At 38.5% G+C, this 24,608-nt stretch overlaps 1 protein-coding gene across 5 annotated transcripts in view; it reads left to right on the plus strand.

The window, feature by feature from the left end:
- The window catches only part of GAPcenA (GTPase activating protein and centrosome-associated), a 316,010-nt gene that overhangs the window by 17,200 nt on the left and 274,202 nt on the right, over positions 1 to 24,608 (plus strand). For all 5 annotated transcript variants that reach the window (XM_067138159.2, XM_067138162.2, XM_067138164.2 and 2 more), the window contains exons 3-4: positions 12,741 to 12,924; positions 13,005 to 13,188. In XM_067138159.2, the coding sequence (XP_066994260.2) occupies positions 12,741 to 12,924; positions 13,005 to 13,188 (368 nt within the window). The remainder of the gene's footprint in view (positions 1 to 12,740; positions 12,925 to 13,004; positions 13,189 to 24,608) is intronic.

Here is a 24,608-nt window from a genome sequence, read left to right on the forward strand (position 1 = left end):
ATTCCTTCATATTTACTACAATTCTGAAAAACATCGGTCCCTCTCCCTAAACCGGGGTAATATAACGAGGTGTGTTTACAGGCTAAAAGACAGCAGGAATCACGAGCGCCACTATTCATTCATTATGGGTACCTCGAATGAACCCATAAAACGAGTACAGATACGCAGAACACGTACTTAAAAACAAGAGGTAGACGCATAGACCGGGAGCACGGTACTGTATAGGTTGGGAAGTGGGCACTGTAGGTCAAGTGTCGCAGTAGCTCACATGGCAAGCGGGCAGGGATATATGTGATAGTGGACAGTGCTCGAGGTAGGAGGTTCGAATCCCACATAAGATTTTTTTTAACAGCCATTACCCTGGGATGTGGTAAGGTTGCATACTTGATAGCTTCCAAGGACTGCTTTATTAATTTGACCCTGTGTATCGTTTGACCGTATGTATCGTTGAATTGGGTATGGTGCTGGGTTGGACGAAGATGTGGAGATGATGGTCTGTGGTCGAACTGACGACCTTCGTGGTCATACAGAGCTGCACGCTATGTTTAAACGTCTGGCCCATTGCAACATCTCTGGCAAAACGGATTGGCATGCCTCGGTGATGAGCTGTCTAAGGTGACACAGACTGGCCGGCTCCTGTGCATACACCAGTTGTTTTATATGGCCCCACAGAAAAAAAATCCGGGGGCATAATATCGGGTGATCTGGCGGGCCAGGGAACAGGTCCTTCCCTTCCTATCCATTTATCAGGATACGTCGCATGGAGATGGTTCCCGACCACCACCGCCGCATGCGGTGGAGTTCTGTCATGTTGAAATCACATCCTGCAGCGGTCAAGGTGTGGCACATGTTCCAAAAACGGTGGTAATTCATCTTGGAGAAACTGCAGATAGCCTTGACTGGTCAGATTGCCCTCAAAGAAATGGGGACCGATGAGGTAAAAATAAATGAAATGGCATATGGCTTTTAGTACCGGGATTGTCCGAGGACAAGTTCGGCTCGCCAGATGCAGATGTTTGGATTTGATGCCCGTAGGTGACCTGCACTTCGTGATGAGGATGAAATGATGATGAAGACGACACATACACCCAGCCCCCATGCCAGCAAAACCATTTATGGTTAAAACTCCCAACCCTGCTGGGAATCGAACCCAGAACCCCTGTGGCCAAAGGCTAGCACGCTAACATTTAGCCACAGAGCCGGACACCAATGAGGTGATCACTCATGATTCCACACCATACATTCACTCCCCACTGTACCTGAAAAGCTGTCTGTCGCACCCAATGGGGATTATCCACACTCCAGTAATGCATACTATGGCGATTACTGGTTCCATTGTTGTGGGATCATATATCGTGTATAAAATCTTTTTTTAACATTGGGATATTGAATGAATGATGAACCATGCTGTAGTATGCAGTACGTTTGTGGACTTGTGGATGGAAAGAGTCTTGATGAGTGGTGTTTATGGTTTGTGTAGGATTTTTATAAATTTTGTAGCTAAGGGAATTATAGTGTCTTGAGATTGTTAAGTCTTAAAAAAAAATATTTTAATGTTCAGTTTGTGATTCTAGAGTGAATTTGGTGTATGGATCAAATGTGCTTAAGTTTGAAAGTGTGGTAGTAGCGTCAGCTAAGTTCGCATCCATTATAACTATAGTATCATCTACGTATCTGGCCCAAAATTGAATGTTGTTGAAAATATTATTGTTAAAAATTCTGGTATGTTGTAAATTATTAATGTAGATTATAGCTAAAATTCTTGAGGCCAGTGACCCCATCGCTAGACCATTTTGTTGGTATATATTGTTGTTAAAACTAAAATAATTGTTATTTAAAACAAATTTTAAAATAGAAGTAAATTCAAGAATTTCAAGTTTACTTAATTTACTGTATTTTGTCAGATTCTGTTGTATAATGGAACAAACTTAAGATATGGGGATGCTGGGATACATGTTAATGATATCGAATGATTGGATGGAGTGGTTAGTTTTAATTTTATAAACTTTGATTTTGTCAACTAGTTCTTTAGTGTTTCTAAGACATTTTGTTGGCTGGAAAATGGTATTTTTCTTTCTAACAATCTCTGAATGAACTGCATTGTTTTATATAAAGGACTGGGTCTGTAATTAACTATCAGTATAATGGGGATGCTGGCTTTATGGATTTTTGGAAGTGCTCTGGTCGTGGATAGGCCAGGATTTATGTTGATGAGAGAATTACATTCACGTTCCATTAATATACAAGATGAATTTTTTTGTATTTGTTTGAGTTGACAGAGTTTGATGGTGGGATCTTTCTTAATTGAGGAAAATTAAAAATTAGATAAGATTTGTTCTGTTTTACTTATATATTCATCTTTGTTTATAACAGGAGAATTGCCTTTATCTACCCTTAGTTATGATGAGGTTAAGATCAGTAATTTTCTTTCTGAGATTGTGAATTTGTTTATGTGTGAAATTATTATCTTTATTAATGTGGTTATTATTAAGATTAATGGGAATATCATTATGTAATGATTTGAGGAGGTTTTCTAATTTCATTTTTTGCTTCATATCTTCGTCTCCTATACTGAGTGGTAGTTTATTGATGGCTAATTAATTTTCTACCATAGTGGTTATTACGTTGACAGTTATGTTAGGTTTAGGCTAATTCTGTTTTTGGACCTCTGCTCAAAATAGAAGTTTCAGTATCGTCAAATACAATATTAGATAAGTTAGTGATTGGAGAACGAAAATTGGGAAGATTGTTAGTGGTAGATGGATGTGCTGTGTTAAGAGTTAGAAGCAGGTTTAGAGTTTTCCAGGTTAAGTAACTTTTCTCTAAAACTTGTTGTTTACGGGATACAGTGATTAGTTTGCAATTTATTCTCAATGTGTAATTGAAAAAGATCCCATTGGGATATTAATGTCAATTGTTGCTTTAACTGGCAATACTGAAAGAATATCAGCTCCCTTAAAACCAATAACTGGAGAAGGGGAAAGAGATATGACCTTTCTAAGATGAAGGCATCTGCTAAAGAGAGAGAAGGACCATGAAAGGCAAAAAAATGAAAAACACACCTGTCTTGCATTCTAAAACCATTAGGGGTCAGAAGTGAAAAGGAGTTGACCAAGGGGTGTCATCTGTAAAAGATGAAGGAAAAGAGTCTGGGGCAAGTTTGTCTGACTTACCTAGGATCCTATGATCACTAGACCTATTCCATTTTTACAAGTTGTAAGTCCCTGAATATTTGTATTGTGGTGTATTGTATTGCTCCTGAGATTGAGGATGCTAATGTGTTGAACCTTTTTTTAAATATAAATACTCCTAATAGGTTAGTAGTAGTGGTGGCAGTATTGTTATTTATTTTTAATGTCAAAACACAATAGAATACAGGAAATGGGCCAGCTCCGTACACACATGCTCTGAAGCCTGGAAGATGACAGAACTTAGCCTTATTCATTCATTCTCTTCTCTTCTCTTCTCTTCTCTTCTCTTCTCTTCTCTTCTCTTCTCTTCTCTTCTCTTCTCTTCTCTTCTCTTCTTATAAAGGGTTATAATATACATGAGTGAATAGGATATGTATATGTAGGGTATGAACAGGTATTTTAAGGCAAAAACAGGTTTCAAGAAGGACATTCCAGGAATAATTAATGAACAAGGGGAGTGTGTATGTGAGGATCTTCAAAAGGCAGAAGTATTCAGTCAGCACTATGTAAAGATTGTTGGTTACAAGGATAATGTCCAGTTAGGGGATGTGAGTAATACTAAAGAAGTACCATTAAAATTTACCTATGATAGCAATGGCATTTACAGTCAGATACAAAAGTTGAAAACAAGAAAAGCAGCTGGAATTGATAAGATTTTTGGGGATATACTAAACGCAATGGGTTCGGATATAGTACCATATCTGAAATACTTATCAGATTATTGTTTGGTTGAAGGAGCCATACCAAATGAATGGAGAGTTGCTATAGTAGTCCCTGTTTATAAAGGAAAGGGTGATAGACATAAAGCTGAAAATTACAGGCCAGTAAGTTCGACACGCGTTGCATGTAAGTTTTGGGAAAACATTATTTTTTATTATATCAGACATGTTTGAAAAATTGATAACTTGTTTGATAGAAGGCAGTTTGGGTTTAGGAAAGGTTAGTCCACTGAAGCTCAACTTGTAGGATTCCAGCAAGATATAGCAGATATCTTGGATTCAGGAGGTCAAATGGACTGTATCACGATTGACTTGTCTAAAGCATTTGATAAGGTGGATCATGGGAGACTACTGGCAAAAATGAGTACAATTTGACGACAAAAGCGGGACTGAATGGGTTGCTATATTTCTAGAAAATAGATCTCAGAGTATTAGAGTAGGCGAAGCTTTATCTGACCCTGTAATACTTAAGAGGGGAATTCCTCAAGGCAGTATTATTGGACCTTTATGTTTTCTTATATGTATAAATGATATGAGTAAAGAAGTGGAATCAGAGGTAAGGCTTTTTGCAGATGATGTTATTCTGCATAGAGTAATAAATAAGTTACAAGATTGTGAGCAACTGCAATGTGACCTCGAAAATGTTGAGATGGACAGCAGGCAATGGTATGTTGATAAACGGGGTTAAAAGTCAGGTTATGAGTTTCACAAATAGGAAAAGTCCTCTCAGTTTTAATTACTGTGTTGATGGGCTGAAAGTTCCTTTTGGGAATCATTGTAAGTATCTAGGTGTTAGTATAAGGAAATATCTTCATTGGGGTAATCATATAAATGGGATTGTAAATAAAGGGTACAGATCTCTGCACATGGTTATGAGGGTGTTTAGGGGTTGTAGTAAGGATGTAAAGAAGAGGGCATATAAGTGTCTGGTAAGGCCCCAACTAGAGTATGGTTCGAGTATATGGGACCCTCACCAGGATTACCTGATTCAAGAACTGGAAAAAATCCAAAGAAAAGCAGCTCAATTTGTTCTGGGTGATTTCCAACAAAAGAGTAGCGTTACAAAAATGTTTCAAAGTTTGGGTGGGGAAGACTTGGGAGAAAGAAGTCGAGCTGCTCGACTAAGTGGTATGTTCTGAGCTGTCAGCTGAGAGATGGCGTGAAACGACATTAGTATTATTTTACAAACCATTATTCTCGTCATTATTCCGTATTGAAAAATAGCTCATCACAAAGTTTACGCAAGGAGTCATTTTAATACCACCTATTCAATACAATTTATTCCACTATTGTGTGGTCAAATACAATATAGAAATTACCAGAATTTTAAAGGTACATGTTTCGCCCATTGTTTATTGGGCATCATCAGCCTCGTTCAATCTTAAAAAAACACACTGGTCTGAGGAATCTTAACAATTTACATAAAACGTATTGATGAACACTTACAGGTGTTGATACTGTGGTTGCATAATGATTACAGCACAAGAAATATTGAATAAAATAGATACATATACTAAAATCATTTTGAAAAATTAAAACGTTCGTCTAAAAGTAATTGTCTCACATTGTTTTTTAAAAATAATCCATGTCTGACACTGAAATGGATCTTTTTGATAAAAAGCTTGAACAATATACTGTATATCACGCCTGGAGAACAGATTATCAAAACCAAGGCTTCACAGGACAAGAACAATACAGTTAAAATATATAGTATTTGATGAGGTTGAAGTCTAATATTTAAAATTAGGATGAAATTACGTAGTCGAATTGGTGGCAGTATAGATTAAGATATCTTGGAATGTTGGATAAAAATCGTATGTCGAGAAACGCTGAAAAAAACATTGAAGAATTTGTCGAAAACACTGCTAAAATTATCCATATAAAAGAAGGTAGGTCAAATGACAATTTCGTGTAACCATAAAATGCCTCATATAGACATGGATGTCCGTAGAAAACAATGTTGTCATTTCATTCTCAAGATGTAATGTCCTGATGGATCTGCTGTGTTAGTCTGTTTGAAGTTCCTACTTCTAGTAGATAGGGAACAACAGATAGGGAATCTGCGACCTGGATGACTGCCCTAAATGCAGATCAGTGGTTGATTGATTGTGAACTTAACATAGTACACATTACACACAAAATTCACACAAAATAAATGTTCAGGTTTAAAACTGGGTGTTCAATCAGTTTCTAGGTGCTTTGCCAGACAGTGCTTACATATAAGCAGTTAAAATAATAAACTTCATTGTTTGTCCGTATTGAACCAAGATTACAACTTTTATTATAATTTTGGGTCCGCCTTATTCAGTATATAAAAATTGTTGCGTAGATGTAATTACAACATATATTTTTCAATCAGTGCTAGTTTCAACGCCCCACTGTGCCATCATCAGCTGATAGAAGTTTGTAGAAAAACTGACAATCATATAAGTTCATCAACGCCAAATTCATCACAATTTAAAAATCATATTAACAACCTAAAACTGTATTAAAAATATAAATATAAAAATATACTGTCTCTAAGTTCATATTTTTTCAACAAGTCAAAGACTTGCGAGTCTTATCAGTCTTTATCAGTGTATGGCTTAAGACTCGCAAGTCTTTGACTTATTGAAAAAATATGAACCTAGAGACAGTATATTTTTAACACGGTTTCTTGTTGTTGATATCTCTATTCCATTCTTGCCTTGTTTTCTTCTTTTCGTTCACTAATTCCCTCACTGTATCTTTCTGCCATGGTGTCTCCTTTTATTTTGCTCTTGCAGATGTTCTAAGACAGGTGTCCTCTGCACAGCTTACAAAAGTCTCTTCAAACTTGGGAGCCTTCCACACTTCCAACTTCCATGCTGGAATTTTTTGTTTCAGTATCTCCTGTACATTTTTAATTTCCATACTGTTATTTTCTTCTGTCTTATTTCCTTTATTCTTTCAATTTTTCTCATGCTCATTATCTCTACACTACTGTATGGTCTCCGCCAAATGTTTGTCCACTGGGTGAGTTGGCCATGCGGTTAGGAGCGCGCAGCTGTGAGCTCGCATTCGGGAGATAGTGGGTTCGAACCCCACTGTCAGCAACCCTGAAGATGGTTTTCCGTGGTTTCCCATTTTCACAACAGGCAAATGCTGGGGCTGTACCTTAATTAAGGCCACGGCCGCTTCCTTCCCATCCCTACGCCTTTCTTGTCCCATCGTCGCAGTAAGACCTATCTGTGTGGGTGCGATGTAAAGTAGTAAAGCAAAAAAAAAAAAAAAAAATTTGTCCTGGTAGAGCCATTGATCAACTGCAACTTGCACTTTCCACCTTGAAGTAATCAATAAAATTACTGTCTTCATCGTTCCGGTTACCCCAACTTTATTGTGTACGGGATTTGCTATTCTTCTTTCTAAACCACATAATTTGTCATATGGTTGAAAGTGTAAGACTTTTGAATAGTAATTAACATGTTTTTGGGTGTAACACTTCTGGGTACTGTAATTAACATAGTAACGCCCCTAATTCAAAAATTAATTACTAAATAAATATAAGTACATAATTTTTTATTATCATTGGAAGTGCAATATTTTTGTGTCATTACTCATTACCCTGCTAAATGTATTACAAAATAAAGATAGCATAATAAAACTAATTAGAAAGAAAGAAAGCGAGTGAGGACACTTGTCGAAAGTGCCAAAAGGTCGAGTTGTGGACATTCTTTCTTTCTAATTCATTATTACTTGTTTCAATTGAGTCTTGAAATATTTTAGGAAATGATCATGAAACTCATGAAAAAGTCATGAAATATGGTTTACTCAAATCTGTAGGCACCTTGGTAAAGCTCTCGGAATTGAAAATATTGATTTGTACAGTGAGATTCTCTCATTAATTGGCCAGCAGGCGTACTGAGCTTATCTGCTTCTCATTGACTCATCACTTCCCATTACACAGCACAGTGACAGCATGGGAATGCCCGCACTTTGCAGTTCAGGTCCGTGCTTAGAACGTGTATTAAGTGTTGATCTGTCGCTCCAACTGTTCTAGAATTGTGAAGTGTAACTTCGGGGGTATAATTCTCATAATGTACGATGTAGAGGAAAGGGTAGTTATGTGCGATAATTATGTGAAAACAGAGTCTTTCAGGGAAGTCGTTAGATGATTTGTAACACAATTTCCAGGTGTATACCCTCCACATAGAGACCATGCGGAAACTCATAAACAAATTGAGAGGAACTGATTCTTTACTCGATAAGAAGCGAAATGTTAAAAAAAGGTACTTAATGAGGAAAAAGTAAATGAAATTGCAGAAAGATTAGAACATACGCCTACAAAATCCCTAAAATGACTCGGACAAGAAGCCGGGGTTTCAGAGAGTTCAAGTAGTGGCGGGCTAGGAAAATCTTAAAATCGAAACCATACAAGGTAACTGTAGTACATGAACTGCATCCATGTGATCATGGTAGGTGGGTACGTTTTTGTATGTTGCGAAACGTTCATGATAGTGTATGCATGATACCCTCACACATTGGGCAAACTGAAAAAACATATCCAGAGAGAAATAGCCTCAGTTATGGAATACAAACTTACGTGTGTGAATTGGAGTTTCCTGATGAAGCATGGTTCCATTTACACTGGTATGTTTCAACGCAGAATAACAGATATTGGAGTACAGAAAAAAAACCATCACATATACAAAATTCCTCTACATGACGAACAGGTCATAGTATGGTGCACAGTGAATGGATACAGAATTATATGACCTATCTTTTTCAGGGCACAATTAATGCACAAAGATACAGAGATAATCCATTTTGACAGTACTCTGCTACCGCGCGTACAGCTAATGACACATATAACTTATTTCGACAGTACTCTGCCACCGCGTGTACAGCTAATGACACACATAACTTAATTGAGGAAATTTTTGAAGACCGTGTTATTAGTACGGACTTACAGTGTCACACCCCCAGGTTTAACTGTTTGTAACTTTTATGTATGGGGGTGCTTAAAAAATAGTGCATGCAAGATACCCTCACACATTGGATGAACTGAAAGAACATATCCAGAGAAATAGCCTCAATTATGGAAGACGAACTTACGCGTGTGAATTGGAGTTTCCAGAAGGGTGTGGATGCAGGAGGAAAACATCTGCAGCATCTCCTGTCATAAGGTACAAGCTTATATTTTTAATTCTTAATTACTAATTTTCTTACTTTTAATTGTTATGTCATACGTGGATAAAGTGAGTGAAGTGCTGCCCTTGTTGCTATGCCACAGAGCGGAGAGTGATGAGTTAACAGTAGACAGATAAGCTGGGCACGTCTGCCGTCAACCGATGAGAGAAATTCACTGTATAAGCAAATCTTTTAATATGGAATCTCTACTTTGAAAGAAGAACCTGAATGAAGATTTTTATTAACGCAACAAATAGCTGGTCAGCAATGTATAGGGAGAGATTTGAGTAAGTGTAAATCATAGAGTAAATCATAGAGAATGACTTTCTTCCAGTTCCTTTGTTACATTTGTCTCAAATATATTAACTCTCTTTTACAAAAATGCTAGTCTTTGGTATTGCTTATTGTAAAAGTTTTCATGCTTTAAATTTTCCATTAAGAGTGTAAACAAAGTGAGGTAGATATGAGGGTCAGTCCTAGCTATTTCCTTCTCCCATTTTCGTTTAAGACCTGCCTGCATCAGTGCGAGATAAAACAGATAGCAAAGAACATATGAAAATTGTTATTTGAACTTTTATTGCAATGATAAACTAAGCCAAGAGATCATTGCTAACCAGACATTCCAAACAATTTAATCTTTGTAGTATGGACTTGTTCCCCTCCATTTCTTCAGTATGTATTTTATAAGTTAATAGATGTCAACAAATTAGACCCACTCCAGGGACGTGTGTGTGTGTTCATTCTTATTTGAATTTGTTACAAGTGAACTATGTAGCATGAGTGGAATGTAAATTTTTTAAGACTTTATTGGCGAAGTACTATATAATGTTTTATTTATCATGACCTAACCTGTACTGTTATTTGTAGAGCATAAGATAATTTAATGACCTAACCTGTACTGTATAATGTTGTAACATAGGCATTTGTAAATAGTAGAATTCTGTCTATAGTTCCTGGAAAGATCTAGAAAGTTACATAACTTTTGTACAGGGTGTGTTACTTTGTTGGTATGTGTTCTAGAAAGTGTGTTCTGTCTATTCTGGAAAAATACGACTTTCGCGATCATGCGTATTCTAGAATGTTAGTCGAAGTTCTCAATCGAAAGTAAGGTTGTGATTGGTGAGTCTAGGTGGCGATAGGGAACACATGCACGCTGATTGGTTGCCTCCAAGGCCAGTAATTCCTATATATAGTGAGCGAGGCAGTGTTCGAATTAATTCGGTATCCTGAATTCTGTCGGTCTCGGTTTATCTGTCTGCGAGCAGCCTATCTGGTTGACGTCCCCCAGCTTCGGGGATGGCACTCTGCTCGGGTAAGCACTCTTGAATTCCGTTCCTGCTAAAATTTCCGTAATGTTCCGATTTGCTTTTCATACAGGAGTCTGCCCTAACCTCTCCTAGATTCACCAAATTAGATACTTATGACGCCTTAGTTTTTCAGCTGGACTTACCTGTTCGTTTCCAAGGCATTCCCATTTTGTTTCACTAAAATATGTATATTGTAGTTTAATAGTATTTCCCTTGGGGTTTGCCTCAGATAGTTCTGTATCACTTTAGGTACGCTAGATTTTGGATAACCTGTAAATTGCATTGTACTACTGCATTGGTAACTAGATGTACAGTTGATTTGTAATTTGAATTTACACTACTACGAATAACCTATGTATATCACTGAACTTATAGCTCATAACTTGGAATATATTTGTAGAATTATCTTGTAAATAATATTTTTAAAACTAAGGATCACGGTGATTCATTTTGGAATCCGCTATCTAAGCCATGTCCATGCCTTTGGTAGGTTCCCAGCCCTTCCATCTTCCCGTTTTGTCGTTCACTAGTTGGCCCTACTGATAGTTACGTACTTGTTTTGTTGGAGATCCGCGTATGCTAGCTACTGTTTTTCCGAGTGTGTAGTGTTTTCTTATATTGTGTATTGTACTCTTACCTTCCCCTTTTAACTGTGTTTGTGCCTTGTTTGGTGTTACCACTGTAGTAGAGGTAACATTTGGTAGCAGAGCGTGGTTCCGATCCACGGACCTCTGGGTTATGGGCCCAGCACGCTAACCAGGGGAGTCCGGTGCCTGGGGGTCTACCTGAGACTTGTTCTCACACAAAACTGTCGCTTCAGTGACAGCAATCATTACGATGGATTGCGAAAGCACAAGAAGAAACCCACTTAAGTGGCAAATGCAGTGCATCAATGCGGTCTCATTAGGAGGAAAAATTGAACCCACCCCAAAGGCGACTTCGACACTTTCTTTTTTTTTCACAAATGTTACCTCTACTACAGTGGTAACACCAAACAAGGCACAAACACAGTTAAAAGGGGAAGGTAAGAGTACAATACACAATATAAGAAAACACTACACACTCGGAAAAACAGTAGCTAGCATACGCGGATCTCCAACAAAACAAGCACGTAACTATCAGTAGGGCCAACTAGTGAACGACAAAACGGGAAGATGGAAGGGCTGGGAACCTACCAAAGGCATGGACTTGGCTTAGATAGCGGATTCCGAAATGAATCACCGTGATCCTTAGTTTTAAAAATATTATTTACAAGATAATTCTACAAATACATTCCAAGTTATGAGCTATAAGTTCAGTGATATACATAGGTTATTCGTAGTAGTGTAAATTCAAATTACAAATCAACTGTACATCTAGTTACCAATGCAGTAGTACAATGCAATTTACAGGTTATCCAAAATCTAGCGTACCTAAAGTGATACAGAACTATCAGAGGCAAACCCCAAGGGAAATACTATTAAACTACAATATACATATTTTAGTGAAACAAAACGGGAATGCCTCGGAAACAAACAGGTAAGTCCAGCTGAAAAACTAAGGCGTCATAAGTAACTGGTGAATCTAGGAGAGGTTAGGGCAGACTCCTGTATGAAAAGCAAATCGGAACATTACGGAAATTTTAGCAGGAACGGAATTCAAGAGTGCTTACCCGAGCAGAGTGCCATCCCCGAAGCCGGGGGACGTCAACCAGATAGGCTGCTCGCAGACAGATAAACCGAGACCGAGAGAATTCAGGATACGGAATTAATTCGAACACTGCCTCGCTCACTATATATAGGAATTACTGGCCTTGGAGGCAACCAATCAGCGTGCATGTGTTCCCTATCGCCACCTAGACTCACCAATCACAACCTTACTTTCGATCAAGAACTTTGACTAACATTCTAGAATACGCATGATCGCGAAAGTCGTATTTTTCCAGAATAGACAGAACACACTTTCTAGAACACATACCAACAAAGTAACACACCCTGTACAAAAGTTATGTAACTTTCTAGATCTTTCCAGGAACTATAGACAGAATTCTACTATTTACAAATGCCTATGTTACAACATTATACAGTACAGGTTAGGTCATTAAATTATCTTATGCTCTACAAATAACAGTACAGGTTAGGTCATGATAAATAAAACATTATATAGTACTTCGCCAATAAAGTCTTAAAAAATTTACATTCCACTCATGCTACATAGTTCACTTGTAACAGAATTTTTATCATTATGATAAACTAAGCCAAGAGATCATTTACATGGGCTGTATGGTATCATGTACTTGTTGCCTACTATTGACGTTTCTAATGTATTAGTAAGTTTGTGCACCTAATCAGTATACTGTATTATATACTAAATTGAATCAATATTTTAATTTCTAGTACAAGATATACAGCAGGAGTGCACCATATTTAGTGGAGTCTCCTACTTGGGTGCTGCTGCCATCAATGCTCCAAAGAGTGAGGCAGAGATTCAGCGCAACATGGGCATTCTTAATGAACAGTCCTCTGACCAGGGTATCAAAGTTTCTGTATCAGTACCAAGCTCTTCAGATGGCACTGTTGTGTAAGTTTGCTATCATTTTAATTATAAAAATTTGCTTCCCAATGATTCCTTGTTATAATTTGTTACATTTCATACTGCAGTTTGTACGATGCCGGTTCGAATGCAGTGATGGCTCGATATGAGATCCATCGTATTCTCTTCTATGCACGAGGCACAGCAAATTCACCTGAAGCTTCCTGTTTTGCATTTACTTGGTCGCATGGAGACACTCAGGAGTCTGCTATCTTCCAGTGTCATGTCTTCCGCTGTGACATTCCAGAGGCTGTGAGTAAATATTTTCCAAATAATTACTAGATAAAGTTAACAAACATACAATGGAAATATAATCAGTATCAACAAAACATGGATTTTTGAGAAACTAATGGATTATTTTGAGTAGGATGGTCAATAATATGGCATATATTACATTCTGTAAGTTAGGCAACTGTTAGAGTTTGCTTTTCTGATTTGAGAATTACTGGCTGAAAATATGCAAGTGATGTTATCAAAGCATGGCATATGCATATACATTTCTTGCAAGAGCACATTTGACGAAAGTAGGTTGGTCACAATGTTCTCAGAAACACACTTTGGTAAATTCACTTTTAAAACAGTACTCCAACGGGGTTTGAAATGAACAAGGATAGTCTTTGGTGTAACAAGATTGAAAAGAACCAAATTGGAACAAGTTTGCAAATCTTGCTATGTTGAACTGAAAACACCAAAAGGTTGAAGATAAGAAACTCATGATCTCTTTGCCTAATGATATCAGAAGATGTCAGTGATAAATTTAACATCAGTTTTGTACATTCTAAAGAAGAACACATCAACTAGTTGCTCTATGCCTGTACACTTTGCTGAAATTACTTCCTCTGTGAACCATGTGTCCTTGCTGAGGTGGAAAGGCTTATGCGTCCCAATGAAACATGTAGCGGAGCCATAGGTGCAACCATATTGGAGGGGTATCTGTTGTGAGACCAGACTAATGAACGGTTCATCAAAACGGGGATAGTTCGAACCCCACTGTTGACAGCCCTGACACTAGGCAAATGCTGGGGTTGTGCCTTAAGGCTTTGGTCACTTCCTTCCCACTCCTAGCTAGCCCTTTCCTCTCCCATTATTGGCATAAGGCCTATCCGTGTTGGTGTTGTAAAGCAGATTGTAGAAAAGAAAATTTAGTAGGAGGAGGAGCAGCCTTTCAGTAATTTACGAGGGTGGCAGTCTGGATGATTGACTGATGTGGCCTTGTAATAATGTATAACATGACTTAGCTATGTTGATACTGTTACACGACTGAAAGCAACGGGAAATTACAGCCGTAACTAACTCTCAAGGATATGTAGCTCTCTCTGTATGAATGATGTACTCGTGATAGTTTCCTCCCAGGTAAAATGTTCTAGGAATAAAGTAGTCTCCCAGTCAGATCTCTAGATGGGGACTGCATGAGAGGGGCAATCATCAGGAAGATGAATACAGGTATTCTGACAGTTGTAGTGGGGAATGTTAGAAGTTTGAATCATTGTGGTAGGTTAGAGAACCTGAAGAGGGAAATGGATGGGCTAAAGTTGGAGGTAGCTGGTATAAGTGAAGTACATTGGCAGGAAGAGCAGGATTTCTGGTCATGTGACTACAGAATTATCAACAAAAAATCAAACTGGGGAAATGCAGGAGTAGGTTTAATAATGAATAAGAAAATAGGGCAGTGGGTAAGCTACTATGACCAGCATAGTGAAAGGATTATTGTTGTCAAGATAAACACTTAGGCAATGCCCACCACAATAGTGCAGGTCTATATGCCTACTAGTTCAGTGGATGATGAAGAACTTGAAAGAATATATGAAGAGATAGAAGATTTAATGAAAATGAAAATCCACAGCCTGTTTCCAGTCATTCGACCGGGTCAGGAACGGAATGAATGAAGCCCCCATCTAGCAGCGAGGATAGGAACTGTGCCGGTTGCCAAAGCCTGTCACACTCCTCGTGCGCAATGATTAATGAATGACAGATGAAATTAAATGATATTCAAGAGTGTTGCTGGAATTAAACATGACAGGGAAAGCCGGAGCACCCAGAGAAAAACCTGTCCCGCCTCCGCTTTGCCCAGCACAAATTTCGCATGGAGTGACCAGGATTTGAACCACAGAACCCAGCAGTGAGAGGCCGGCACGCTGCCGCCTGAGCTACGGAGGCTCAGAAGATTTAATACAGTATGTAAAAGGTGATGAGAATCTAATTGTGATGGAAGACTGGAATGCAGTGTTAGACCAAGGAAGAGAAGGTAATACAGTAGGAGAATTCGGATTGGGACAAAGGAATGAAAGAGGAAGCTGGCTGGTTGAATTCTGCACCAATCGCAATTTAGTCCTGGCTAACACTTGGTTCAAACACGACAAACGACAGCTGTATACATGGAGGAGACCTGGAGACACTGGAAGGTATCAAATAGCCTTCATTATGATTAGGCAGAGATTCAGAAACCAGGTGTTGGATTGCAAGACTTTCTAGGAACAGACATGGACTTTGACCACAACTGCCATCTGAAGTTGAAGAAATTGAAGGAAGGAAGGAATGCAAGGGAATAGGATCTAGACAAGTTGAAAGAAAATGGTGTGAGGGATTGTTTCAAGGAACATGTGACACTGGGACTAAATGAAAAGGCTGAAGAAAACACAGGAGAGGAAGAACGGACAGTCATAAAGAATGAGATCAGTAAGGCTGCTGAAGAAAAGTTAGGAAGAAAGGAAAGATCACTTATGAAACAATGGATAACTCAAGAGATACTAGACCTGATTGACAAATGACGAAAGCACAAGAATGCAAAAATGAGGAGGGCAGAAATGAATACAGGCAAATAAAGAATGAAGTAGATAGAAACTGTAGGACAGCAAAGAAACGATGGCTGAAAGAGAAGTGCAAGGATGTTGAAGGTTGTATGGCCCTAGGAAAGGTAGATGCTGCATATAGGAAAATCAAGGAAACCTTTGGAGAATATTAAGAGCTCAGATGGGAAACCACTTCTAGGGAAAGAAGACAAGGCTGAAATATGGCAGGAACATATCCAACAGTTGTAGCAAGGTAAAGAAGTAGATGATAATGTTCTGGAACAAAAAGAGGCTGTTGGTGCTTTTGACATAGGAGACCCAATTATGAGGTCAGAATTCGACAGAGCTTTAAGAGACTTAAGTAGGAACAAGGCACCGAAAATTGATAACATACCCTCAGATTTACTGACTGCCTTAGGAGAAACCAGCATGGTGAGGTTATTCCGTTTAGTGTGAAAGGTCTATGATACAGGAGAAGTCCCATCTGATTTTCGGCAGAATGTTGTTATACCTGTTCCCAAGAAGGGCGGTGCTGACAAGTGTGAAAACTACCGCACCATTAGTTTAGTATCTCACGCCTGCAAAATTTTAACACGTAATATTTACAGAAGAATGGAAAGACAAGTTGAAACTGAGTTGGGAGAAGATCATTTTGGCTTCAGAAGAAATGTGGGAACACGTGAAGCAATCCTGACTTTACGTCTGAACTTAGAAGACCGAATTAAGGAAGACAGCCCATGTACATGGCGCTCATAGATCTAGAAAGGGCATTCGCTAATGTTCAAAGGACCCAGTTGTTTGAGATTCTGAAGGTGATCGGGATCATATACCGAGAAAGGAGAATTATCTACAATCTATACAAAAATCAGTCTGCAGTGATAAGAATGGAGGGATTTGGAAAAGAGGGAATCCAGAAAGGAGTGAGGCAAGGCTGCAGTTTGTCCCCTCTCCTTTTCAGTGTTTACATAGAACAGGCAATAAAGGAAATCAAAGAAGAATATGGAGAGGGTATCAAAGTTCAAGGAGAGGAAATCAAAACCTTGAGGTTTGCCGATGATATTGTTATTTTATCTGACTCTGCAAAAGATCTGGAGAAATTGCTGAATGATATGGACAGAGTCTTGGGAAAGGAATACAAGATGAAAATAAGTCCAAAACAAAGGTAATAGACTGCAGTCGAACAAAGTTGATGAAGGAAATATTAAATTAGGAAACAAAGTCTTAAAGGAAGTAGATGACTATTGTTACTTGGGTAGAAATACAACTAATGATGGCAGAAGTAAGGAGGACATCAAATGCAGACTAATGCAAGCAAGGAAGGCCTTTCTTAAGAAAAGAAATTTGTTCACCTCGAACATTGATATAAGAATTAGAAAGATGTTTTTGAAGATATTTGTCTGGACCGTGGCAGTGTATGGAAGTGAAACATGGATGATAACTAGCTCAGAAAGAAAGAGAATAGAAGCTTTTGAAATGTGGTGTTAGAGATGAATGCTGAAGGTGAGATGGGTAGATAGAATCACGAATGAAGAGATACTGAATCGAATTGGTGAAGGAGATCGATTGGCTAAATTTGACCAGAAGAAGAGATAGAATGGTACCACACATCTTAAGTCACACAGGTCCTGTACAATTGGTTTTTGAGGGAAATGTGGGTGGTAAGAACATTAGGGGTAGGGATAGGCCAAGGTACAAATATGACAAGCAGATTAGAGCAGATATAGGATGTAGTAGTTGTGTAGAAATGAAATGGTTAGCACGGGATAGGGTGGCATGGAGAGCTATATCAAACCAGTCTATGGCCTGATGACTCAAACAACATTTTGAGTTTACTGGCTACCTTAGTTGGAATGTAGTATTTCTAAATTTTTAAAAATAAAGAAAACTATAAATGGTGAGCACATGACTTTTAGGCCTGCATACACTGTAAATATAATCAGTTTTATTTACTTTTGTATCACATCATTCATTTCATCTCATTAACTCCTCTGATGAAGGTTGACATTAGGAAGGGTATCCAGTCGTAAAAACTTGCTACAAAGATTTCTCTCTCTTCATACTTGATCCCATTGAGTAAAGGGACAAGGTTTGGACATAGTTTTATTTATTACATTATGCAACTTTTTCTACATTGCTTACGCCCCAATTGGAGCACTTTAATCAGTCATATAGCCTATATTAAAGTCTAATAGTATTCTTCTTCTGCTTCCAAAACTTCATTCTGTTGGACCTGGCTGCCCTTTGGTTGTCAGTGATGGTGTACTTCATTCACTACAAAAGAACAAAAGCCAGACCAATTTTAAGTGTATTTCATGCTTGTTTGCTACAATTATCACATCCAGAATTACCTAAACAGCTATAATTGAGATGAAATGGCGTATGGCTTTTAGTGCCGGGAGTGTCAGAGGACATGTTCGGCTCGCCAGGTGCAGGTCTTTCGATTTGAAGCCCGTAGGCGACCTGCGCGTCACAATGAAGATGAAATGATGATGAAGACGTCACATACACCTAGCCCCCGTGCCAGAGGAATTGACCAATGGTGGTTAAAATTCCTGACCCTGCCAGGAATCGAACCCAGGACCCCTGTTCCAAAGGCCAGCATGCTAACCATTTAGCCATGGAGCCGGACAGTAATTGAGATAGATAGAGAGACCCCATTGTTTAGGTTAGGTTTGCTATCTCTAAGTGCCCGGATAGTGTCAGAAGTTCCACTATTAAATTTTATGTTTTCTTGCTAGTGGCTTTACGTCGCACCGATACTGATAGGTCTTATGGCGACACAATGGGATAGGAAAGGCCTAGGAGTTGAATGGAAGAGGCTGTGGCTTTAATTAAGGTACAGCCCCAGCATTTGCCTGGTGTGAAAATTGTAAACCACGGAAAACCATCTTCAGGGCTGCCAACAGTGGGATTCGAACCCACTATCTCCCGGATGCAAGCTCACAGCCACGCACCCCTTACTGCGGGGCGAACTCGCCCGGTAAAAGTTAATATATAACAGGAAAGCTTATCATATTTATGGATACTAAAGGTGTGGAAGTAATGCGTTTCATTATCGTGATGTTTAATTTTGTATGTTCATTGTCTCAGTGTTTTTATTAACGCATGGTATGATTTGATTCGTATCTCCGAAAACTTAAAAGTAGCTAGTGAGGCATAAAACTATTATTATTATTATTATTATTATTATTATTATTATTATTATTATTATGGTTATGATTTGTTAGATACATTGACAAGTAAAACATTCATTATATTTGGATTATTTTTATCGCGTTTTAAACCTGCGTCTCCAAAACATATATCCATATTGGCCTGTGTTATGAGATGTTACCCTATCACTTGGGTAATGATCTTGCCTGCTATATTAATAGCAACAACCATAAATATATTTCTTAACTAAAGTAAACTCGAGGAGGTGTAGTTCTTTTTTACGCATGCCTCCATTGGAGGGGAGCTGCATGTACGATTTTACCACATACTAACCTTCCTGCCATTCTTAAATATTTCTGGTAGTACTGGGAATCGAACTTGCATCCCCAAGAATGACAGCTAATTGTGCTAACCGCCACGCTGTGGAGGCGGATGTACTTAATTACAAAATACAGACATATCGCATGATTGATGCGTGCTTTCAATGCGCACATTGGCCATATGAAACAGTTCACCTATTTGTGTGATGTCATTGGAGCTGCAGCACGCTGCTGAAGTGGATATTACTTAACTACAAAACATGTACGTACCTCATGACTTTGATGCGTGTTTTCATTGCGCAGGTCGGATGGACAAAACTAATTTATGTGATGTCATTGGAGCTGCAGTACGGCCTGTATCCACTTCAAAGCGGAATTGTTGTTCTCTGACAAATGACGTTGGACGGATCTTATATGCAAGCTTTATCTTCTTTTTTTTCTTGAATTTCTTTGTCTGGAAGAGTCAGGTGGAGGTGATTAACATTGTATCATATCGTAGCAATTCAGTTAATGTTCAAATACATGAGGAAATTCGGTAATTGTAATGGGAGACTGGAATGCAGTGGTAGGCCAAGGATGAGAAGATAATGTAGTAGGAGAATTCAGACGGACATTTGGATCAAAGAAAAAGTCAGGTGGTAGAATTGTACACTGATCATAATATAGTCCATGTTAATACTTGGTTCATACATCACAAACAATAGCTGTATATGTGGGCAAGACGTGGAGACTCTGGAAGGTATCAAGTAGATTTCATTATAATTAGGCAAATCAGAACCCAGGTGCTGGATTGCAAGACTTTTCCAGGAGCAGATTTGGACTTTTACCACTGCTTAGTGGTCATGAAATATCATGTGAAGTTGAAGAAAGGAATGCAGGGAGATGGGATCTAGACAAGTTGAAGGAAAAGAGAGAGAGGATTTTTTCAAGGAACACATTGCACAAGGACGAAATGGAAAGAGTAAGGAAACACAATAGATGAAGAGTGATAAGAAGATGTACAATATTATAGGGAAGGATCCACCTTTCAATACTCCGTAGTAAAAAGTAGTTACAACCTGTTTATTGGGACCGGTTTCAACACATTTCAAGTGTCATCATCAGCCAATTAGCGAAGATCTTAAAACAACTAATATATTGAACACAGGCAAAATATTAACATTGTATCATATCGTAGCAATTCAGTTAATGTTCAAAACACAATAATCACAGTCAAGAGAGTAAACAGAACATCACTATCTTGCGCCGAAAACAAATATATTTGAAGTTCATAAGCAGATCAAGTATGCACTTATGTAAAGTCGTTGCTAGGCAGGTCTTGTAGGCATTTGTTTCTCCGGCCGAAGAGTAAAAGGTGACGTGAATGAAGTCTTAGGAAAACAGTGTAGGATTTAATTTCGTCAAAATCAAAGTGGATATATAGGTTTTAAAATAATTTAAAACGTTAAAAAAGAATAAAGCCAAATAAAAATATATTAAAAAATGGGAAGAAATAATGAAAGAAATACGAGGTTCAACTCGAAACAACTTGCCGTAGTAATTGATAAAGAAATGATAAATAGAGAAAGGGGGTGGGGAACGTTTATTAGAGGGTGGTGATGGTGATTATTGTTATTAGAGGAAATACAATTGGGCAACAATCCTTTATATAACACTAATTCGAGGAAAAAAGAGGAAGAGAACCGACACTTCGAAAAATGAAGATATTGGTTAAAGGAAGACAAGGGCCACGAAGGGCGTGAAAATGAAAGACTCCCTAGCCCTCGCAAACCTAATAGCATCGGGGTCGGAAAAGAACAAGAGTTGACCAAGGGAGGTCGGACAGGATAGATGAAAGTGAGGAGCCTGGCACAAGTAAGTAACTTTAGATGAAGAGTGGACAGTTTTGAAGAATGAGATCAATAGGACTGCTGAAGAAAGTTTAGGAAGAAAGTCAAGATCAAGCAAGAATCAGTAGATAACTTAGGAAATACAAGACCTGATTGGCAAACTGCAAAAGTACAAGAATGCAAAAGATGGGGAAGGCAGAAGGCAGAGAAGAAAAGAATTCAGGCAGTTAAAAAATGCAGACAGCTGAGGAAGAACAGCTGAAAGAGAAATGCAAGGATGTTGACAGTTGTATGGTTGTAGGAAAGGTAGATGGTGCATAGAGAAAAATTAAGGAAACCTTTGAAGAAAGGAGAACTAGGTGTATAAATATTAATAGGTGAGATGGAAGACGACTTCTAGGGAAAGAAGACAAGGCAGAAAGATGGCAGGAACATAACCAACAGCTGTATCAAGGAAAAGAATTTGATAAGATTCTGGAACAAGAAGAGGCTGTTGATGCTGATGAAATGGGAGACCCAATTTTGAGGTCAGAATTCAACAAAGCTTTGAGTGAACTGAATAGGAACAAGGCACCTGGCCTTAGGAGAAACTGGCATGGTGAGGTTATTATATTTAGTGTGTAAGATGTATTATGCCGTATCAGAGACTCTAACCAATGGCCCGGGCACAGGCATTTAATATTTAATGTAATGTATTGTGTTGTTGGTGCACGCTGTTATACAGGGTTATTCGCCTAACATGTTACACGGAAATAACTTCTAAACCATTCTGTTTTCATATTCAGAAATGGTACCCAGAGTCGTGTAAAATAACGTGCTACTTAGTTTCATAGGATGATTAGCAACAGAGATATTGACACTAACTCCATATTTTTAAATGGAATGGCACAAATTCATACAGCTGGCCTAAAAGTTCAACTGCGTACTAGTTCAAATATGTATCTTCAAAATCGGACAGTTACTTTTTGAGATATCAATAAAAACCGCATTTGGGCTTTTGCGTGCCGCATCAGACGGCGTGCAGTCGGCCAAGGACGTATTGGCACGCAAGCTGCTTCCTGGCATTGATTCCAGCCACAGAACGGATACCAGGCATGTACTGTAAACATAATGTGATGTACCGCAACATACCCTTGGTGTGCAAGTGGCAAACACACAACGGGGATAGGAGATTAAAGATGTTTTGTTTTGTTTTGTTTTGTTTTATTTTGACATCCATGTGTAATATGTTGCGCTCACTTTAGCGTCTTTTCCAACGGATGAAAATGGGGAGGATTTGGAAAGGACGTCAGCCGTGGCCTATCCCAAAGGTACCTATCTGGCATTTGCCTAGTGTTGAACATGGAACACTATGAAAATCACTTTCAGGTTGGGTGAGGCAGGACTCGAACCTGCGCTCTCCCAAATGCACGCTACTACAGTCGTGCTTGAGCTCCGCTGAGATTAATGCGTGTAAAATAAATAAATGATAGTGTTGCTGCCATCTCACCACGATCACCTCTGAACATCCCATATAATTGATTGAAATAATAACATTAAGTTATTTATTAGACCACCTAATCAATACAAAATCGTCTTGGATGATTTACATAAATTTGTTAACTAATGGTGGTACATGTTTCGCCTTCCCTGAAGACATCATCAGCCATAGTCTTAACCTTAAATTAAAAATAAGCGTCTAAATAACATGTAGTAATGAAATGAATTTTAAAATCTTGAAGAGATTTGAAGTAAAATAACATTAAAAATAACAATGATGGTTTGAAAATACAATGTGATGAGATATAATAGTGGAAGTATTAACAAAATTAACATTAGAAGGCTGCTAAAATAAGTGCAATGGATAAAACAACAGATTGTTATACAACAAGTAGTAAGATTGCATAAAAGTAAAGTTGATAGTCTGGCGGTTATAATTAGACGATGGCGAAAAATCGTATATAATCAAAGTAAAGAAGAGAGAATAAAAGTCAAAGTTAGTCGAGAGATCCGAAGTTATTCATGATCTTGAAGATAAAAGACGAAAGTCAGATGCATATGGTGAAGTTGTAGAACACGTTGAGGATATGAAGTTGGTGAATAGAAGTTGAACAGTTTCAAATAGGATCACTATGGACCATCTCAAAATTTGAAGTGATGTTCAAATGTTGTAAATTGTGAGTTTGTAGATATTCTAGTTGAAAAAGCATATAAAAGTGTAATCTGTAAAAGGAAGCAAGAAACGTAGAGTTAATTGTGTGAAAAGATATTTGAAAATATTGAAGTAGAATTGTGTGCCCTTACCATTTGACGGTCACAAAGATAGCTTGTAACGTTATGAGTTAGAAGTATTTGCAACAGTAGACTTCTTGCTACGTGTGTTGTAACTGAAGGTTTGTGCTGGAGGGGGAATCTGTTTGCGTTGACGTAACTATTGGAGGGGGGCTGCTATTGGTGGGAGGGAAGGAAGAGAGTGTATTACTGCGCGTGTTGTAACGGTGTAAGGCTATTGGAGGGAGCGATGTTACGGTGGGTGTGGCTATGGGTTTATTGGTTGTATTTGAATTAGAGGTACTAGCGGCGGGGGGAAGGGAGGGGGGTATATTAGCTGTAGGGGAGGTGGGAACGCTAATTGACGTGAGGTTGAAGATTTTTAAGAATATGTTGGTGAGGGAAGTTGATTCTCGTAATAAAATAAGAATCTGTTCATACAAGGGGATTTTTTTTATCAATAGTGTAATTTAGGTTCTTATCTTTATTAAAATGTTGGTCAAGAAAATAAATAAGTTTTCATATTCTGTCATGAGTTTGCTTTTATCGACTCTTTTTAGGATATGGAGGTCTTGTTCTATTGTGGTGAATTTATGCCCTGTATCCCTCATGTGGTTGGCCATTGCGGAGAATTTGTAATGTAATCCCATATAAGTCGAGCTGTTTATCTCCTAATATCTAACCTATCCCAACCCAAATAATCCAGCATTGGAAACACTGCTCCTTTGCCTGAAATAACCCAGCACAAAACGAGGTGCGCTTTGTACTACACACATACCCAAGCAAACGGGGCTACATAACCACGCTGTCAAATCCCCGGAAATGGAATAACAACAAACAGCCACTCTTCTCTGCAGTCTGCCAAGTTTCTTAATCACGTGTAGTGGCTAGCATTCGTAGCTGTCACCGCAGTAGTCTGGGTTTAATTCTCGGCTCTGAAAAGCAATTTAATTCTGGTTGGAAGGCTGGAACAGAGCACACTCAGCCTCATCAGGTAAAACAGAGAAGAGATGGGTTCAGTACCCATCTCAGCTATCCTGGAAGTGTTTCTGTGGTTTCCCACCACTCATCATCATCATCATCATCATTTCCCTTTATCCAGCTGTAGTCGGGTAGGGGCAAATATGGTTCCTCTCCACTTTCTTCGGTCTTTCCACCACTCCTCCTCCAACACTGTGTCCCAGTCCAGGTTTCTTTCTATAATGCTGCGTTGGATGGTATCCTTCCATCTCAATCGTGGTCGTCCACGGCCTCTCCTTCCTTGGATTTGCATTTCCATCACCTTTTTTGGCATTCTTTCGCTGCTCATTTGCTTTATGTGCCCAAACCAT

Source organism: Anabrus simplex, chromosome 1, assembly GCF_040414725.1.
Source record: "Anabrus simplex isolate iqAnaSimp1 chromosome 1, ASM4041472v1, whole genome shotgun sequence".
Classification (NCBI taxonomy): Eukaryota; Metazoa; Arthropoda; class Insecta; order Orthoptera; family Tettigoniidae; genus Anabrus; species Anabrus simplex.